Source organism: Cebus imitator, unplaced genomic scaffold (genome assembly GCF_001604975.1).
Source record: "Cebus imitator isolate Cc_AM_T3 unplaced genomic scaffold, Cebus_imitator-1.0 Scaffold177, whole genome shotgun sequence".
Taxonomy (NCBI): Eukaryota; Metazoa; Chordata; class Mammalia; order Primates; family Cebidae; genus Cebus; species Cebus imitator.
In genome coordinates this window covers 2,296,090-2,310,916 of record NW_016107492.1, presented here as the reverse complement: position 1 = coordinate 2,310,916, position 14,827 = coordinate 2,296,090, and the positions used below count along the sequence as shown (strand labels likewise).

Sequence of the window (14,827 nt, the reverse complement as noted above, 5' to 3'; positions counted from 1 at the left end):
TAGCTGGGATTACAGGCACGCGCCACCACGCCCAGCTAATTTTTTGTAGTTTTAGTAGAGACGGGGTTTCACTGTGTTGACCAGGATGGTCTCGATCTCTTGACCTCGTGATCCACCCGCCTCGGCCTCCCAAAGTGCTGGGATTACAGGCGTGAGCCACCGCGCCCGGCTAATAATTTCTATATTCCTTCAAATAATCTACACTTTTCAAAATAAAGGAAGCCTCTTGATTTGCTTCTGTATTTCATTTCTATGTGACATCTTATTTCAGCCCCTACCTGTGCAAGTGTTTCATCCAACCATTTGGAATGATGCTGAGGATTGGCAAGAAGCCACTTGATGGCAGCATTATAGACCTGCTTTTCATTTTCAATATTTAGATCACTGGAAGACAAAAGCTTATGGAGGTGCTGGGGTGATACACTTACAAAGTCTTCACACTCCACTACTTCAGTAAAATGCTCACAGGCATACTGATCTGCCATGTCCATTAAGTCTATTCGATTGTGACTTTCTGCAAAGGCTCTTACTGCCAGGCAATTGGAGGGATGAAAATGTAACTTCATGTATTCACAACAAGCTCTAGCCACCAGTTCAACCTGCAGAATACAGGCTGCATATAAGAGAGGTTGGACGTTGTCAACAGTCAAAGTGAGCCGTGAAGAATAGACAAACTTTACCAAGTCTTCTATTGCGTCACCATCAAAATCTCTAATCTCAATCAGCGTTTGCTTGGCTTCGGCCATTTCAGAAAGAAACATGGCTCTAAAGTAGGGAATAACACAAGCCAATACCAGCTTGTGACAAGAGATTAGCTTTGAACCAACCTGTTCAAAAGAAACCAAGAAAGACTCAGTTTAATATCAAAATCAGCTTCAGGTCATCATTGTGTTTGGAGCAGGAACAAAATTTCTAGACAAATTTAGAGTGTTTTTATAAGGCAATCCTTTGGTCATTTACTTTCAATCTAGGCCAATTTCTTAAAGTCAGGCAATTTTCATCTTCCAAATTAACCAAATATCTTTCATATATATACTACATATGTATATATGTGTACATATATACAAAATATGTATAAATGTATATGAATATATGTATAAATGTATACAAAATGTATATGTATACACATATTAAATATGTATGTGTATAAAATATATGCATACATATATACATATATGTATATACATGTGTATATACCTATACAAAAAATACATATCTGTATACACATATATACGTGTGTGTGTGTGTGTGTATTTTTTTAGACAAGGTCTTGCTCTTGTCACCCAGGCTGGTGTGCAGTGGCGTGATCTCAGCTCACTGCAACCTCTGTCTCCCGGATTTAAGTGATTCTCCTGCCTTAGCCTATCAAGTAGCTGGGATTACAGGCATGCACCACCAAACCTAGCTAATATTTGTGGGTTTTGTTTTCTCAGTAGAGACAGGGTTTCACCATGTTGGCCAGGCTGGTCTCGAACTCCTGGCCTCAACTGATCCGCCTGCCTTGGCCTCCCAAAGTGCTGAGATTACCAGAGTGAGCCACTGCACTTGGCCTCTTTTATATACATATCTATAACATATATACAACAAATCATGATTTTTCTATATATTTCAGGGACATTTTGTAAATTAGTAACAGCAAACATCAGTCAGCACTCCTTACGTGTCAACCTCTATTGTAAGAGCTTTTATTTTGGAGATAGGGTCTCATCATGTTGCCCAGGTTGGAGTGCAGTGGCATGATCATGGCTCATTGCAGCCTCAACCTGCTGGGCTCAAGCAATCCTCCAACTCAGCCTCCCAAGCAGCTGGGACTACAGGCACGTGCCACCACACCCAGCTAATTTTTGCATCTTTCAGTAGGGACAGGGTTCCGCCATGCTGCCCAGGCTGGTCTCAAACTCCTGATCTCAAGTGATTCACCTACTTTGGCCACCCAAGGTCCTAGGATTACAGGCATGAACCACAGAGCCTGGCCTTCTAAGTGCTTTTCATATACTAACTCAACTGTCCCAACACCCCTATGAGTAAGTACTATTATTTTCCACAATTTATCAATCAGAAAACTGAAGCACAGAGTAAATATTTAGTAGTATTTACTATGAGCTCAACTGAGTTTTTTTTTTTTCATTTTCTATTCACATTATCTTGAAATGATATAGCTCATATACAAGCAATTAAAAAAACTGCAATCTCATCATCTTAATTATTGAAAAATCAGATAGCTTCCAACAATGTGTCATTACAAACAGCACAGTAGTGAACTTCTTTGTAACTAAATCTTTACTCACATTTTCTATTATTCTGACAGATAAATTCTTGTAAGTAGAAATGCTGCTTCAAAGGATACAATGTGAATATATACTGTCAAACTGTCCATTTCTGAGCTTCTTAACAGTATTGGCACCGTATCTTGAGTGTTAAGAAACTTTTTTTTTTTTTTTGTATAGACAGTCTATGTTGCCCAGGCTGGTCTCAAACTCCTGAGCTCATGCAATCCTCCCGCCTAGCCTCCAAAGTGCTTAGATTATGGGCGTGAGCCACTGTGCCTGGCCACAGTTGACAATTTGATGAATAAAAATATCTCATTATTTATCTTTTCTTTTGCTCATAAGATCGAATCATTCACAAATTTTGGGCTACTTGTATTTCTTCTATGAACTACATATTTTTTCTTATTCATTTGTAAGTATTCCTCATACAATCAAAGTGTTAGGCATTTGTCATATATATTTCAAACTTCTCTTTCACAGTTTGCTTTCAATTTTTATTCTCTCCCTATGGATTTTCACATAATTAAATCAAGTCTTCTTATTATTTAAGGTACCCTGCTATAAATGGGAATCATTCTAATATTCTATATTTACTTCACATATTTTTTCTACTACTTTTATGGTTTTATGTTTTACACAAGTTTTTATTTACATCTGGAAGTTTTTGGTACTGAGTGGGCAGATATCTTCTTTTTAATACAGTATTAATCCCATTTTCCCAGCAGCTTATAATAATCAAATACAAGTAACATTATAGTACCATTTTAGTAATTTTCCTGTTTTCATGTAGTGTTTTGATTATATAATAAACTTGTAGTTGTGTCTCATTATTTGAGAACTAATTTTAAAATGAGAATTTCTGGAGTGTTCAAATGTATAGTTTCGCTTATAAAAGTCCCTTGCTCAGTCTTTTTTCACTAATGTAGAGGAAGAACCAGTATCATTTATTTCAGCAAGTACACGATAATCATTTCTGTCTGTTATGCTGCATTAAATTTTTTCACAGAACTCACTAGGCAGGATTTAGATTCTAATGAGACTAAAGTTGTAATGTAAACTACAACATAAAGCTTGGCATGTTTTCAAATTCACATTAGCTCTAAAATGGGATCTGAAACCTGATACTAAATAATTTTTAAATAGCCTAAACAGACTCTTAAATTATTTCCACATACCACCACTGGGATTCAGTTTCTATGCAAATATTTGCAAGTCTCACATGACTTAAACCTGATCCATTAAATAACTTGCCAACACTCTCTTACATAATAGTATCATAAAATAGGGTTCCACAATTTCTAGATAATCATTATTTTAACACTTGCCATCCAAGCTGTACAAATCAATGGACAGGAAGTTAATTTCACGATGTTCTTTATAAGATTCTGTCCCTTTACAATTCTATTTGAATCTTGATTCAAATAAACTAAAAGGTGGCTATTTAACATATATACCCCTATGTACCCTTTCAGAATAAACATCCATTTTTACTTGGAAAAGATCTTTGAGTCACATGTATAAATAGGAACAGCTAAAAGTTTAGCTTTTTAATGCACTGATTTTCCTTTGGTGTTATATGGTTTCATCACATTCCTGAAAGTTTATTTGTACAATTTCTTTCCCTGGTACATAAAAATAATTACCAATTACAAAAATTATTTCATCAGAAATTTGAAAATGAAAGTAATCAAAATCTAAAGACCTGATTTTTAAAATTGGATAAAAATCTGCAAGCTACATAATATTAAACATTACTATACAATTTAGAATTATATAAATACTATATGTCCCTGATACTAGTTAATTTTCTAATTTACAGTCTTTGTTAGATCAGTGAACATGTGACTAATTCAAGATACTATTAAAAAAGAAAAACTTCAGACAATTAAATTTAACAGAGTTTAACTGAGCAAAGAAGGATTCAAGAATTGGGCAGTCCTGGAACCAGAATAGGTTTAAAGAGACTCTGGTGCTGCTGCACAATCGAAAATTATTTATGGACAGAAAAAGGAAGGAGACACACAGAAAATGGAAGTGAGGTACAGCAATAGATGGATCAGTTACAGCTCAGAGTCTGCCTTACTTGAATACAGGTTGAACAACTGGTTGCCTTTCATAGGGTGAAACTCAGTGATTGGCACAAGAGTAGGCTAAAGTCTATTTACATATCCAGTTAGGTTACAGTTTACTGTGTAGAGAGAAACCTTTAGGCCAAAAATTATTTATGGGCAGAAAAAAGAAGGTGATACACAGAAAATGCAAGTGAGGTATAGAAACAGATGGATCAGTTACAGCTCAGAGTCTGCCTTACTTGAACACAGGTTGAACAAATGGTTGCCTTTGATAGGATGATACTCAGTGACTGGCACAAGAGTAGGCTAAAGTCTGTTTACACATCCAGTTAGGTTACAGTTTACTGTGTACAGAGAAACCTTTAGGCCAAGCTTGAACTATGTAAGGTGGGAGCTTTAGGCTAAACTTAATTTAACAATACTCAGGGAAAAATCATGTCACACTTCAGTATTAAAATATACAGAATATTAACATTCATTCAATGATTCCTTAGGCATTTGTTTAAAAAGCTTAAATACCAACTATTAATCAAAACTTTGAGTAATTTTCTCTAGACTAGCCAATATAAATGAAAATACAATGAAACAAAGGCTTTTGGATTAGTAAAGCATTTGACTAGAAACATATAAAGCATTCCTGACTCCACTCGTGTGGAGTTCATCATGGCTCTTGAGCCACTTGCTTGAGCCCGCTCCCGCTCTGTGGAGTGTACTTTCATTTCAATAAATCTTTGCTTTTGTTGCTATTTAAAAAAAAAAAAAAAGAATTCGTCATGGTTAATATTTTGTAAACTATTTCCTCTTCATTTAAAAAAAAGTTTAGTAGAGGGCTGGGCATGGTGGCTTACACCTGTAATCGCAGCACTTTTGGAGGCTGAAGTGAGCAGATCACCTGAGGTCAGGAGTTCAGGACCAGCCTGAACAACATGGAGAAATCCCATCTCTACCAAAAATACAAAAAACTAGCTGGGCGTGGTGGCACATGCCTGTAATCCCAGCTACTCGGGAGGCTGAGGTGGGAGAATCGCTTGAACCTGGGAGGCAGAGGTTGCGATGAGCCGAAATCGTGCCATTGCACTCCAGCCTGGACAACAAGAGCAAAATTCCATCTTAAATAAATAAATAAATAAATAAATAAATAAATTTAGTAGAAGAAGTAAAATTTTATCTTAATATTATTAAGCATTAATGAATACAACAAAATAAATATTATTAAGCACTATATATGCAGGAAAATTTTCCATAAATAGTTGAAAAATGCTTTTACTCTAATACACTTTAACACACTTTATAGCAACTTCTGCAAGCATCTTCTTTAATATTTTTTACTCTACATGTACATTATTCATTACCATTTGACATTTACATGCCTTTTTCATCACTGTAAACATTATTGTAGTGGATATGCATTTGCATAAATACTTTCTATTTTTGGATTATTTACTTAAGAGAGGTTCTCGGCACTGGACTTCATGGGTAAGAATAATCTTGATATTTGAAAATTAAAAATAGCCTAATGGCTGGGTGTAGTGGCTCATGCCTATAATCCCAGCACTTTGGGAGGCCAAGGAGGGCAGATCACCTGAGGTCAGGAGTTCAAGACCAGCCTGGTCAACATGGTGAAACCCTATCTCTACAAAAATACAAAAATTAACCAGGCATCATGGCGGCTGCCAGTAATAATTCCAGCTACTCGGGAGGCTGAGGTGGAAGAATCGTTTGAAACTGGGAGGCAGAGGTTGCAGTGAGCTGAGATTGTGCTATTGCACTCCAGCCCAAGTGACAGAGCGAGAGTCTATCTAAAAAAAACAAACAAAAAAGCCTACTGTCTTAGTTTGTTCAGGCTGCTATAACAAAATATCACAAACTGAGTGGCTTATAAACAATACAATTTATTTCTCATAGTTCTTGAGACTGGAAAGTTCAAGATCAAGGCACTGGCAAATCCATGTCTGGTAAGGACTTGCTCTAAGTTCACTGATGGCAACTTTTCTTTGTGTCCTCAGATGGTGGAAAGTGCAGGGCAGCTATCTGTGGCCTTTTTTTTTTTTTAAGGTCTAAATACAATTTGAATGAGGTACAGATACATGTCCAACTTGTGATCATGAGTTAGAACGAATCATATTTAGTTATAATTATGAAAATAGTGAAATCACAATGTAAAGGAAAACTTTTATAAATAACAACTTCTTCACCTTTAAAGACAGCTTAGGTTTCGATATATCTCAAGATCTGCTTTGTATTTAAAATGAATAGTGAGGCCAGGCACGGTGGCTTATGCCTGTAATCCCAGCACTTTGGGAGGCCAAGGTGGACGGATCACCTGAGGTTGTGAGTTCAAGACAAGCCTGACCAACAGGCAGAAACCCTGTCTCTACTAAAAATACAAAATTAGCCAGGCGTGGTGATGCATGCCCGTAATTCAAGCTACTTGAGAGACTGAGGCAGGAGAATCACTTGAACCTGGGAAGTGGAGGTTGCAGTGGGCCGAGAGCGTGCCATTGCTCTCCAGCCTGGGTAACAAGAGTGAAAGTCCATCTCAGAAAAAAAAAGGAATAGTAAAGAGTGTATATACAATATAAAAATAACATTGTACTTCTTAAAATTTATATGTAAAGGGAAACATTTTTTAAATTACTAAAGGCCAGGCATCGTGGCTCATGCCTGTAATCCCAGCAGTTTGGAGACTGAGGCAGCAGAGAGATCGCTTGAGTCCAGGAGTTCAAGACCAGCCTTGGCCACATGGCCAAACCCCCCTCTACAAAAAAATGCAAAAATTAACTGCATGTGGTGGCATGCACCTATAGTCTCAGCTATTCAGGGGATGGGGTGGGGTTTGGGTCCAGGAAGTGGAGGCTACAGTGATCCATGATCACATCATTGTACTCCAGAGCAAGGCCTTGTCTCAAAATGATAAAATAAAATAAGCCTATAATCTGTCCTTTCCTGTTATACAGTAAAAAAAAATTACTATTCCTTCATTCTTACACTTTTAATTTTATATTTTTCTTTTATTGTAAATATATATATTTTTTTGCTTTTTTCAACTTTTATTTTAGAATTAGGGGTACATGTATAGGGCTGTTACATGGATATACTGTGTCATGCTGAGGTTTGGAGTATGAATGAATCTATAACCCAGGTAGTGAGTTTAATACACAACATAAAATAAACAGTTTATTTCAATTCATACCCCCACCGCCTTCCCTCCCTCCCTCATCTTGTATACCCCACTATTTTTCCTATTTTCATGACCATGTTTACTCAATGTTTAGTTCCCACTTATAAGTGAGAAAATGTGGTATTTGGTTTTCTGTTTCATTAGTTCACTTAGGATAATGGTTTCCAGCTGCATGCATGTTGCTGCAAAGGATGTGATTTCTTTTTTATGGCTGTATTATTCTGTAGTGTATATATAACACATTTTCCTTATCCAGTCCACCACTGATGGGCACCTTGGCTGATTCCACATCTTTGTTATTTGTGAACAGCACTGCAATGGACATACTATGTGTCTTTTTGATAGAATGATTTATTTTCCTCCGGGTATATACCAACTAGGAGGATTGCTAGGTTGAATGGTAATTCAGCTCTCAGTTCTTTGAGAAGTATCCAAACTGCTCTCCTCAGTGGCTGAACTAATTTACATTCCCACCAACAGTGTGTAAGTGTTCCCTTCTCTCCACAGCCTTGCCAACATCTGTTATTTTTTGACTTATTAATAAAAGTCATTCTGACTGATATGAGATGGTATCTCTTTGTGGCTCTGGTTTGCATTCCTCTAATGACTAGTGATGATCAGTATTTTTTCATATATTTGTTGGCCACCTGTAGGTCTTCTTTTGAGAAGTGTCTGTTCATATCCTTTGCCCACTTTTTACTGTATCTTTTCTGTTTAGATATGTTTAGATAAACAAACACTATTGTGTTACAACTGTCTACAATTTTCAGTATGGTAATAGGCTATGGAGATTTGTATTCCATGAACGACGGGCTACAACATGTAGCCGAGGTTATACTACACAAGTAGGTTGCAATAAGCAGCTCTCATATAGTCATGTGTTGCTGAAGGATCGGGATACGTTCTGAGAAATGTCTTAGGTGATTTTATCACTGTATAAATGTCACAGAATGTACTCACACAAATCTAGATATTTGCTTAGATATATCTAAGGCAAAAACCTAGATATGGCCGCTCCCAGGCTACGAACCTGCATGGTGTGTTACTGTACTGCACACTGTAGGCAACCGCAACACAATGGTAACTATCTGTGTATCTAAACAAATAAACATAGGAAAGGTACAGTAAAAATACGGTGTACAAGATTTTTTCTAATTGTACGCTTGTATAAGGCATTTGCCATGAATGGGATTGCAGGGCTGGAGGTTGCTCTGGGTAAATTACTGAGTGGTGAGTGAATGGCAAAGCCTACGACTTTATTGTACACTACTGCAGACTTTATAAACACTGTACACTTAGGCTACCCTAAATTTAAAAAAAAAATTTATAATTAACCTTAGCTTACTTGACGTTTTCCATAAACTTATAAATTTTTAAAAAACTTTTTGACTCTTTTGTAATAACAGCCTAAAACACACACATTGCATAGCTCTACAAAAATGTTTTTATATGCTTATTCCAAAAGCCTTTTTCTATTAAAATTTTCTCTTATTTTTAAAACTTTTTGTTAAAAACTAAGACACAAACTCAGACATTAGCCTGCATCTATACCAAGTCAGGATCATACATATCACTGTCTACTGCCTCCAGATCTTGTCCCACTGAAAGGTCTTCGGGGGTAATAATACACATGAAGTTGTCATCTCCTGTAATAACAATGCCTTCCTCTTGAATACCTTCTGAAGGACCTGCGTAAGTCTGTTTTATAATGTTTTTTTCTTTTCTTGGTTTTGTTAAGAATCAATTTTCTGCAATTTTTTTCTTTTTTAATCTTTTTTTCTTTAGGAGTACAGGCTAATAAAAACAATAAAAAGTATAGTAAATACATAAACGTGTAACATAATCATTTATTAGCATGAATAAGTATTAGGTACTGTACATAACTATGTGCTATACCTTTTATACAACTGGCAATGTGGTAAGTTTGTTTACACCAGCATCACCACAGGCATGTGAGTAATGCATTGTACTAGAACATTATGATAGCTACAACATCACTAAGTGATAGGAATTTTTCAGCTCCATTATAATCTTATGGGACCACCATTGTATATGGAGTCCATCATTGACCAAAATGTCCTTATGTGGCACATGACTATACCCCCGAGAAACATGAAAAAGTTAAAATACTGACTTACTAGCTGAGTGAAGGAAAGGTGATCTTCCTTAAACACAGAGTCTTAAAATGTCTTAATATAGAATGCTTAACTGTTAAATATAGATCACTTTCTCCATTATTATTTTTCTCTTCTATTAGATTATGTCTGTGCTATCTTCTAAATGCCCTCCAAAATAATGTATTGAAACTTAATCCCCACTGTGCTAATATTAAGAGGGGGAGCCTTTGGGAAATGATGAAATCATAAGGGCTCTGTGCTCATGAATGGATTAGTGCCTTAAGAGAGAACTGGAGGTAACTAGCTTAGGCCCATTTTGCCTATCTGCCTTCCATGTGAGAACATAATGTTTATCCCCTTTGAAGGATGCAGCAACAAGGTACCATCTTGGAAGCAGAAAGGGCAGCCCTCACCAGACACCAAGCTTGCTGGCACCTTGATTTTAGACTTCCCAACATTCAGAACTATGAGAAATAATTTTCTATCATGAGCACAGTGGCTCACACTTATAATCCCAGCTTTTTGGGAGGCCCAAGGCAGTAGGATTGTTTGCACCCAAGTTTGAGACCAGCCAGGGCAATATAGCAAGACCCTATCTCTACAAAAAATTTTTAATTACTCAGGCATGGTGATACATGCATCTAGTCCCAGCTGTTCAGGCCGCTGTGTCAGCAGGATTGCTTAAGCCCAGGAATCCACCAAAAAATTTTAATACTTCACTGAGAGATAAGAAGAAAGTACTTTCAATTTGTAATGAGAAACAATCAGAACATAGGCTTTTCCATACTGCTTTATCACTTTTCCAATTTTATTAAAACTGGCTGTTAGAACAACATGATCCTATAGATGATGGGCAAAGGTCACTGTAGACTTTTTCATCCAAGGCTAAGTAGACTATATTTTACTATCAGGTGTAAACAGTCCCACTTAACAGATGATAACAATGAAGTAAATATTAAATTACTGGAATAGAGATATACTGTAAAACACTAGTATAGCTGAGTAAACAATCCAAATTCCTGACTTCTAACCTATATTCAGAGTCAGCAAATACATCAAGATATTTAAATTCACAAGTGAAAAGCTTATCTGGTCAACAGCAATTTATTAATTTCACTGATAATATTTGTTGTTGTTCTAGGGTTTCAGAACTCTGAGAAGTTAACTATGAAATAATTAGTATCAACATTAAATTAGTACAATAATTTTACCTTATGCTAGCTTCTCTTCATTTACCCTCTATGTCCTGTCTCCTATACTAAAAAAAGATTGAGACTAAAAGCATTCTGACTGTATCAAATATGTATACCAACAAAATTTGCCTTGTGTGGTTACAGAAACCCCCATTTTTCATAGTACACTGAAGGCGCTAAGAAAGGTAGAAAAAAGGTAAGCTCACCTTTAGTGTGACATCACAGAGTTCTCCATTCTCATAAAATCGAAGAAGAGAACTATGAAAATCTTTCCAAGCTTCATTTGCTTCAAAAGTAAAGGAATCTTCTCCATCACCATCACTAATTGAGGATCTGTTCTTTATTTGCTGATGCTGTTGTTGCCTTTTCCCCTTTGTAATGTGATTCCTAGCTTGTTTTCCATTCACAGAATCTGAAGCCATTTGCAATATTCCTCTTTTAATATAGCTCTCTTCTCAAACATTCCATTTATTCTTTTTCAAAGGGTAGGGAGAAGGCAGAAGGTAGATGTAGCCACTACAGTTCAGACGTTTTTCAAAACCCACTCAACTGTCATTGTATAGTTTGCTGTGACTGAAAAATCAACAATAAAACACATAGAGACAAACCAAAAGGAAAAAATTATTGTCGATAACTATAACTTGTTAATACTATACATGCAAAATAACTATATCAATCATTTATAAAATAAAAAACTTTGTTTTTACACTAAATGTCACATAATTCACTTCTGCTAATTATTTTATATCAATAAAGGAACTCCTTTAAAATCCAACAACAATTGACTTTTGAGTGAAATACGATATCTTCAAATAGAAAGGCTGTGAACTAAAATTTTTCTATTTTTTACATTTTTATTTTAAAGATGGGGTTTCTCCATGTTGCCCAGGCTGGTCTCAAACTCCTAGCCTCATGCAATCTGCCCACCTCAGCCTCCCAAAGTGCTGGGATTACAGGCTTGAGCCACCTCATGTGGCCATGAACTAAAAATGTTAAATTTTGAGGCTTAACTGTTTTTTTTTTTTTTTTTTTAGCAGAACAACATGATCCTATAGATGATAGGCAAAGTTCACTAAAGACTTCTTCATCCAAGGCTAAGTAGACTGTATTTTACTATCAATATAGATAAACAATCCTACTTAACAGATGACAACAATTAAGTAGAGATGAAATTACTGGAATAGATATACACAGTAAAACACTAGTATAGCTGCCTTCCAGCTATATGATTTAGTAATGCAAGGCCAAAACAGAAAGATACTTTGATTGAATTAGGTTCATCCTAGATTCTGAAGTCAGATCATGATTCTACCACATACCAACTGTATGAGCTTGATCAAATGACAACCTGGTTAGACCTCAAACTCTCCTATGAAACAGAGATACCACTTACAGAACTATTTTGAGGATTAGAAATAATGTACTGCCACACACAGAAAATGCTACACTCTTGCAAAGATCTCATTTTATTTCCATTTTCACATAGAACTTATTAGTATTTACACATAAAATCAAACTTTCCTCATCATCAAAGCATATTTGATGAATATCCACACCATCAATGTATCTATGCTACAATTCTACTTTGGTGGCAGGAACAAAGGATTTTAAGTTATTAATAAAACACCTATTCCATCACTTACTGGCCACGTAATATTTTTTTAAGACTTTACTAATTCTCAGTTTCTTCATCTATAAACAGGGATACTTATCTATCTCATGGCACTATCCCGAGATTTACATCAAATACAATAATGAATTTACAAGTGCTTGTTTAAAATATTGGTATTAGATTGGAAAACTCTGCTTATTATGTAGTTTCAGAAAACTGTAAATATCTTAACCAGAACTTTAGCTATATTAGGTTCTTTATTGTTAGTCTCATCACTTCTAGCTTTTGAAAGGAAACAAAATGGTCAATGTAAGATTATATAGTTATTACTGCCTTCTTTTGGTTTCTGTGGCAGACATACATGACAGTGATTCTTAATGAGTCATGTCTTCATATAATCCTCTTGCATGCAGGAAGAACCTGTGACTTGCTTCTACTTGACAGAATGTGGGAAAGTGATGAGATGCCACTCTCTTGATTATGTTGCATTATAGAATACTGTGTGAGCAGACTGGAGTGAGAAGCTCTCCTGAAGGCCTTGAAAAGCAAACCACCATGGAGAGAGTCATGTAGCAGGGAACTACAGGCAATCCTTAGGACCTGAGAGGGGATTTCACCTGACAGTCAGTAAAAAGCCAGACCCTCAGTCATACAGCTGCAAGGAAATGAATTCTGCCAATGACCTGAATGAGTATGGAAGCAGATTTCTCCATAATTGAGCCTCTACATAATACAGCCTGGCCAATGGCTTGATTGCAGCCTTATGAGATTCTAAGCAAAGGACCCAACTATGCCGTACCCAGGCTCCTGATGAACAGAAATTGTGAGATAATAAATGCATGTTATTTTAAGCCACTAAATTGTGGTAATTTGTTACATAGAATAAAAAGCAAATACAGACACCTTCTGTCAGGTCTAAAATTTTATCTGAGGAAAGTTTCTATAGATATTCTAACAGGCACCAACCACTGTAACAGCTCTTTTAAATTCACATTCCTGCTGCAAAATCAACAAAGAACAAATGGGACAAATGGAAAACAAATAGCATAATCAGGACTTAAAAACTTTTTCTGTCAAGGGCCATAGAGTAGATATTTTTGGCTTTGTGGGCCATAGTCTCTATCACAACTACCGAGCTGTATTGTTGTAACACAAAAGCAGTCACAGACAATAGTAAATAAATAAACATAGCCATGTCCCAATAAAACTTTAATTATAAAAAGAAAAACACCTGGTGGCCAGGCGAGGTGGCTCACACCTATAATCCCAGCACAGGTGAGTAGATCACCTGAGGTCAGGAGTTCAAGACCAGCCTGGCCAACATGGCAAAGCCTTGTCTCTACTAAAAGTACAAAAAATAGCCAGGCGTGGTCGTGCATTCCTGTAAACCCAGCTGCCTGGGAGGCTGAGGCATAAGAATCATGTGAACCTGGGAGGCAGAGGTTGCAGTGAGCAGAGATCGCGCTACAGCACTCTAGCCTGTCAACAGAGTGAGACTCTGTCTCCAGAAACTAAATTAAATTAAAATTTAAAAAGTAAAAAAACACTTGGTGTGATTTAATCCCCAAGCTCATAGTTTGCTGATCCTTGAGTAAGATGGTTGATTTAAACTCGACAATATCAATAATCACATTAATATAAATGAACTAACCATTTCTAATTAAAGGTAGAGACTCAGGAATACTACTCAGCAATACAGACAAACTATGGAAACATATACAACCTGGATAGATCTCAAAGTATGCTCAATTTTAAAAACCTATACAGTATGATTGATCTATATAACATTCTCAAAATAACAAAATTACAGAGGTAGAGAACAGATTGTTTGCCAGAGGTCAGGGAAGGATGAGAGGGGAGGAGTAGCTGTGGCTATAAATGAGTAGCACAAGAGATACTTGTGATGGAGCTGTGCTGTATCTTGTGTGTAGTAGTGATCATATGAATCTACATGTGATAACATACACATACGAATGCATGTAAAACAGGTGAAATTTGAATAGCATAGGCAGAATGTATCAAAGTCAATTTCCTAGTACAAAAGTTATACAACATATTATCATTGAGGGAAAGTGGGTGAAGGATACATAAGGTCTATTATTTCTTACCATTGCCAAGTGAATCTACAATGGTCTCAAATAAAGAGTTTTTTAAAAAGAAAGGTTTTCAGATTGGATTTTAAAAAACCCAACTATCAACTGCATACAAGAAAAAAAAACCTACTTTAAGTATAAAGACACAAATAGGTTAAAGTAATTGGATGGAAAGAAGATACACCATGCCAACAGTAACAACAACAACAAAATCCTAAAGAATTTTTAAAAACTGAAGAGTAGGCCAGATGTGGTGGCTCATGTCTGTAATCTCAGCACTTTGGGAGCC

General features: G+C 36.2%; 1 protein-coding gene across 7 annotated transcripts in view; it reads right to left on the bottom strand.

Annotated features, from left to right (window-relative positions):
- The window catches only part of KLHL8 (kelch like family member 8), a 95,847-nt gene that overhangs the window by 21,895 nt on the left and 59,125 nt on the right, over positions 1–14,827 (bottom strand). For 5 of the 7 annotated variants that reach the window (XM_037744505.1, XM_037744503.1, XM_017545134.2 and 2 more), the window contains 2 exons: positions 11,040–11,400; positions 279–827 (listed from right to left, as the gene is read on the bottom strand). In XM_037744505.1, the coding sequence (XP_037600433.1) occupies positions 279–827; positions 11,040–11,255 (765 nt within the window). In that variant the 5' untranslated portion in view covers positions 11,256–11,400. Of the gene's footprint in view, positions 1–278; positions 828–11,039; positions 11,407–14,827 lie in introns of all 7 variants that reach the window. The other 2 variants (XM_017545131.2, XM_017545135.2) reach the window with 2 other exon arrangements.